Source organism: Panthera uncia, assembly GCF_023721935.1.
Source record: "Panthera uncia isolate 11264 chromosome D3 unlocalized genomic scaffold, Puncia_PCG_1.0 HiC_scaffold_8, whole genome shotgun sequence".
In the NCBI taxonomy this organism is placed as follows: Eukaryota; Metazoa; Chordata; class Mammalia; order Carnivora; family Felidae; genus Panthera; species Panthera uncia.
This window is the reverse complement of record NW_026057586.1, coordinates 50,143,425-50,150,210: the sequence shown is the minus strand read 5'-3', so window position 1 is coordinate 50,150,210 and position 6,786 is coordinate 50,143,425. Positions and strand designations below refer to the sequence as shown.

Genomic DNA, 6,786 nt, shown 5'->3' with positions numbered 1-6,786 from the left:
TCTCTCTCTCTCTCACACACACACACACACACACACACACACACACAGTTGTCCTTTTCATTTCACCACAGAACTGTGAAAACTTCTTTCCTGGCCAGCATCAAACCCTGACTGGAGATTGGAATCCAGGGGCCCATAGTCCTATGTCAACATTCAGTGAATTATCCTGGTGAGTCCACTGTGAGCCAGCCTCTGTGCTGGCCTAGAGGATCTTTTCCAGAGTACAGAGGCAACAGTGAGTGAGACATGCTGCTGCTCATGTAAAAAAAGTCTGATTTCCAGGACCATGTCCCAGTCAAGAAAATAGACACACCAACCCTAAATGTGGACACAGCAAAGAGTGGGGCTTCAAAGGAGATTTCAACATTCTCCTTATAGTAATTGATAGAGCAAATAAGTAGAAAAATCAGTAGGGATACGATGGACACTGTTAACTAACTTGACTTAATTGATGTTTATGGACTGTTTCACCCAAGAGCTGTAAATGCACTCTTCTCAAGCACATTCGGTACATTCACCAAGATAAACTATATGCTGGGCCATCACACAAGTCTCAATAAATTTAAAAAGAACTGAAATTATACAGAGTATGTTCTCTGACCAAAATTAAATTAGAAATCACAACAAAAAAGATATCTGTAATATTGTCAAATATTTGTAAATTAAAGAACACACATCTTAATAACCCATGGATCAAAGAAGAAATCAGAGAGGAAACTTGCAAATGTTTCAAAGAAAATGAAAATATAACATATCAAAATTTATACAGTTAAAACAGTGTTTAGACTCCTCTAAAGTACTTATGTTTTTTTAAAAAGTTTTTTATTTTTTTTAATGTTTATTTGTGAGAGAGAAGGAGCATGTGCGTGAGCTGTGTTGGAGCAGAGAGAGGGAGACAGGATCCAGAGCGGGGTCTGCTCTGAAAGCAGACAGCCTGATGTGGGGCTCAAACTCACCAACCGTGAGATCATGACCTGAGCTGAGCCAGGTCGTAATCAACTGAGCCACCCAGCAGCCCTTGAAAAAAGTTTTTAATTTGAAAATCCATGATCTAAGCTTCCACTTTATGTGGGTAGAAGAAAAGCAAGTCAATCCCAAAATAAGTAGAAGGAAGGAAACAATAATGACTGGAAAGCAGTGAAACAGAACACAGACACATGAAAGAAAGGATCAGTGAGCCTAGGAACACATCAAAGCTGATCTTTCTACTCTGGATGTAATACATGCAAGTACGTTGTTTGGCAGAGATCATCACTGTTTACAGAGGCTGCCTGGTACGAGTGCAGGAATCAGACACAAGTGTCATGTAGGTTCTGCCCACTGACTTGGCCCAGAGCACAACCGAAAGGGAGCCTTGTAAGGCCTTTTCCAGCCCACTCTGCTTGCTGTTGCCCACCTTACTTAGATCACCAAAGATGTGAGTATCTTCCTGAGGGTTTCCCAAAACACACTTGAAGTTCCTCTATTCCTCTTGTCCACTTCTTAGTCCCCTGAGCAGAACCTCATTTGGTGGGAATATGCTGTTATGTGTAACACTCTCATCTCTGCATTGCAAAGATAAAACCTGGGTTGCCTCTGTCCATGTAGACTGTTCCGTTATAATATTACGTATTCTGTTTTTAGACTGTAGAGCCATAGAATGGTGGAGACCAGAAGGGAACCTTCAGAGTCATCTAATTCACTAAAAACTCACTCTGGTTGACGCTTCATGTTTCTGTCAGAGTGGCATTGGCTCAGGCCACCAGAGAGAAACCTATATAGACCCTGGTATCGGGAGAACATTCTACAGCAAAGTAATACTTCTCACTACTAGGATTTTCCTGTTTTGAGGCCAGGCTCTTACCAGCAGAAGTTTCTTGGCCATGAGGCCTCAGCCAGTCTTGTGGTTGATGAGAAAGTACTAAGTCGTGAGGTTGGAAGGGGCTATTCCCAAGATTGAGACTTTGTGCTCTGCCACCATTAGGAAAAACCAAAACCCTGGGTGAGGGAGTTCACACCCACTAGCTGGTGTGCTTGTGTGTTTCCAGCTGACAAGAGCAGTGAGTCCAAGTACTTCCAAGGTCCCTGGAGTACTTAGAGAATGCTGTCCAGGTACAAATGTGTGTTGGGATATGTGTTATAATATGGGATTCAGGGATTTGGGGCCCATGCTTCAGCCATCTTCTTTCCAGAATCTACCTGTAAAGGAAGTTAAGGCGCGGTGTAACCTGAAATTCTTCTCTAAACTATATACACTCTCTTTATCTGACATGTTCTATTCTGTTTAATAACAAGTATGCAGGCTCGGGGGTTTTGCTACAAATCACTCCATGTGATTTTGGCTTTTCCAAAGATATGTTTTGAGACTGGGTGCAAGACAAATTGCCCCCTGGAGCCTGGCTTCAGGTTACCCCACCGCCCATCCACACTAGTATCACCTAAGTCACACACTCATACCCACAGAACTGCATCCTACTTCTAGTCCCAAAGGAAAAACTTGAGTACCATATGCAGAGAATTCCAATGACTTAAAAAATAATGGAGAATGGTGATAAAGGTTATCTCTTTTTTGTATTTTTTTTAAGTTTGTTTATTTTGAGAGAGAGTGTGAGTGAGCACACAAGCGGGGGAGGGGCAGAGAGGAGAGAGGGCATCCCAATCAGGCACCATCGGCACAGAGCCTGATGTGGGGCTTGAACTCAGGAACCAAACCATGAGATCATGACCTGAGCCAAGATCAAGAGTCAGAGGCTCAACCAACTGCGCCACCCAGGCACCCTGATAAAGGCTGTCTCTTATCTTTAACTTATCTTTTGGTCTAGTCTATAAATCCCTTTTATCTATTTAACTTGAAGTAAATGCAAGGGAAAAATACTAAGCAGGTCTTCTTTCAGAACTCCTATTTATACAACTTCCCAATTAACTGAGATAAAGAATATCAAATGTCCCATCATTATACATTCAGGAATTACAGACCTCAAATTCTATAAACAAAATTGGAATAAAACCCCTTCATGTTACTGACAGAAATTAACCAAATGTACACCAACAGGATCAAACTGCTCAGGCATTGTTGACATTGCTGAAGGGTCCTACAGGGTGGATGGAAATATACAAAAAAAGCAGACGTGAAAGTAAACTATTTTTCCTTCTAACTTCATCTGTCTTTGGCCCGATCACCACGGCAGTCTGAGATTTTTAATTCACTTGTTTGTTGCCTATTACATAAGTTCTCCGAGGGAGGGAATTCTCCCTAACCCTAACCCAACCCTAACCCACATGCTGTGCTGCCATCATGTAGCATCATCCCTGGCACATAGTAGGTACTGTCTGGATGTCTGTTGAGTGAATGTGTGAATGAATATTTCTAACACTCCCTCCTAAGTATCATCCCATTTTTATTCTTTTTAGTTGATGGTTTTGTCTAAATTATCTGTTTATCACTAGATTTATTTAAGTGAGGTCACTTTACATTTTTTAAAAATCCATATATATATCTATATATATATGGATCCATATATATATCTGTGTACATATATATATTTTACATATATTTATATTATATATTATATACATTTACATATATATGAATTATATGGTGTGGGGAGTCAATTCTGCCTTGTTTCCCCACCTTTTAATTGTAAATTTCACCTGTCATTTCCCACTACCCTCTAGTCTTACTGATCCTATTGTGAAAAGATGTAGAGCAATATGGGCTCTATCCTCAGATTACCCTAGGACACCCTATGGCTGATGGGGTAGTGAGTCATCATTTATGGGAAGAGCCTTCTGCTGCACATGTTTTTTTAGACCCTCCACGCAAGGCAAGCTTGTCTTCTCAGGCAGTAACCACAAATTTCTGTGCAAGAACCTGCTTCTTAGAGAAAATTGAGCTTTCAAGTTTTGAGTCCTGGAAGCACAACTAATTTATTGCACAGAAAGACAATCAAGAACAGTGAACTCTGACAAAGTGGTATTTTAAGCTGCGGCATCCAAGTTAACAAGCCCTCAGTGAACTCCTGAAGAAAATATGTTTTTGAGAATTTCCCTCCCCAAAAAGACAGTGAAATGTCTGAGTCATTTTCAGTAAGATTCAATTACTATTTCTTTCTAAAGCAGTCAACTATCTGCAGCTTAGCCAGACAACCCATAACCAAGGGTTTGTAATTGTAAATTCTCGTAAATGTGTATATTGGCGGTCCCTCACTTTCTCTGTATGATGCTTTGACTTGTCAGAGGCAAGGAATCAAGATGCACAAGGATCCCTCTGGGCTCCCATAAGAGTGAGAGAGACTGTGTATGTGTGTGTCATGTCCTCAGCATGCATATATATTCACACACAAACATATTCACACACGCCCAGAAGTCAGCATTCCAGTACACACTGGAAAGTTACTCATCTAACTTTGTTGCAGAAGGATTTACTCCCTCAGCATTGTGATGAAGCAGCTCAATGAGTTGATTTCATTCAAAGATAACAAGCCCACAGGGAGATGCTGCATCACACACCACTCTGCAAAACAGCTGCTTTTTATTCTAAGAGCAGGCACAGCTTTTTAAACAGTGTATTTTTATTCCAGGACAAATGACATGGCTTCAGTTACATTTTTTATATTTATATGCTGCTCTTGGGTAAAAAAAAAACTTTTGCATGACTTGCAAATAACACTCCATTTCTGTTTTGTTAAAAGAAATTGGAAAGCTGGACAGCCAGATAACTGGGGTCATGGCCATGGGCCAGGAGAAGACTGTGCTGGGCTGATTTATGCTGGGCAGTGGAATGACTTCCAGTGTGAAGACATCAATAACTTCATTTGCGAAAAAGACAGAGAGACAGGTAAGCAGGGGAGGGGACTGAAGAGGGAGCTGCACAGCTTATATTCTGTCAAAGGGTGAGATGTGAGGAGTAGAAGGGCTCTGAATGCGGACTCTGCAGTCAGGTTCTACAGCCTGTGGTTCTGCCTCTTACCGGTGGGGCAGCTTGTTAACCTTAGGGAAATAATAATAGTATCCTCTTCGTGGGGTTTTCATGAGAGTTTAAACAAGTTAATAAATGTGCCTAACTTCTAGGAAATAAATATCAGATTAACTGTTCTAGGTCACTATCTCATAATATTGTCAGTTAATAAATATGGTACCAGTGTTATCGTTTTTATAGAGTTTCATACGTGGACAATTTAGGTGACTAAGCATTCAATTCCATGCGTATTTACTGAGCATCTACTATGAGCCAGATGCTATGCCTGATAATGGAGGGAGATCGGCTTAGAAGCTTTTCCGGGGTATAGACTAAGAGCCTTTTGTGTATACGTTTTTTGTTTTTTGTTTTTTTTTTTTTTTTTTTTTTTATTACAAAAGATACCTATCTAAAGTTTCATTTAATACATGACCCTTTTCAGAATGGGTGTCTTAGTTTTCTTCATCAGACATAGATTTAAACATTTATGGTGGGGGAAGGAGGGAATGAGGAGTGAATCCTCATGAGTATGGATTTCTTTTGGGGGTGATGATATGTTCTAAAATTAGATATTTCTAAATTCTACACATCTTTGAATATACTAAAAGCCACTGAATTGTATACTTTAGATGGGTGAAATTTATACGTGAATTATATCTCATAAAGCCTTTATAAAAACGGTGGTGGTAAACAAAAACCTCAAATACATTTGCTCAAACCATTATTGACAGTAACCAGGACACAAGTTATCCATACATCCATTCAACATTTATTGAATACCAGGCACTAGTCTCCAGTGCCACAGGTCTTGAAACTCACAAAGAACTCCCAGCCTGGTCAGTTACAGGCAGGGGACAACTACAAATATCTAAACAAGAAATAGCCCCTTCCAGTTCATGATGGCATGTCCCACAAACACACCAAGTCTACAGCTACATATGGAATAACTGCCTCCGAAAAAAACTTAAAGCCTGGCCGAGCAACTGCTACACATGAGGCAAACAAGAACAAAAACCACATCGAAGCAGGTACGAGAGGCGGAGACACAATCTTGCCATAAATCCCACCCTCCTGCACAGTGACATCTCGGTCAGAGGGGAGCTCAAAACCCAGAACTTCTTCCCGAGGAGAACCCCACATCCGGTACCCCAAGTTTTAAGACTTGCACCTGAGAGACAAGCCCCCAAAACCTCAAGCTTTGAAAACCAAAGAGGCTTGCATCCATGAGACCCACAAGGCTATAGCAAACTGAGAACTGGGGTCTTAAAGGGCCTGCACACTTGGACTCACCCACCCCACGGCCCAACTCACAGGCAGTCAACTGCACCCAGAATTTACATGAAAGAAGCTCATTTGCTTATATTAAAGCATAGGCCTGGGGGCAGGCATCTAACTTAACATATGTATCTAGGAGCCTGCTGGAATACTGTCTGAGACCTGACAGGCACCATCCTTACTCTCTCCCTCGGCCTTGCTCCACGGCACCAGTATCTCCTAGATAAATGTCTGGTGCCTTGGTTTTTGCCCATGGGACTGCCCTTGATCACCCAGCTCTGGAGGCCGGGGAGACTTGGGTTCCTGGGTTCTATGGGACTGTAGCAATCAGACCATTCTTGACAGACTACTGCCCCAGGACACTGCACAGACAGCAGGCTGCAAGACACCCTCAGTCATTCCGTGAAAGAAGCCTATTTGCTTGTCCAGGAGCCTAAGGGACAGGCCTCTGGTTTGGCACACGTCTAGGAGCCTATACATATGTTCTTCAGGAACAGAGGCTGGTGGATTCAGTCTTTGCCCTCTCCCTCAGAGTCACTCAGATTCATCGGTGTCTCCCAAAGAGGAGCTTAGAC

At 41.7% G+C, this 6,786-nt stretch overlaps 1 protein-coding gene across 5 annotated transcripts in view; it reads left to right on the top strand.

Moving 5' to 3' along the window:
* The window catches only part of COLEC12 (collectin subfamily member 12), a 204,819-nt gene that overhangs the window by 173,788 nt on the left and 24,245 nt on the right, over positions 1-6,786 (top strand). For all 5 annotated transcript variants that reach the window (XM_049619660.1, XM_049619661.1, XM_049619658.1 and 2 more), the window contains one exon: positions 4,671-4,816. In XM_049619660.1, the coding sequence (XP_049475617.1) occupies positions 4,671-4,816 (146 nt within the window). The remainder of the gene's footprint in view (positions 1-4,670; positions 4,817-6,786) is intronic.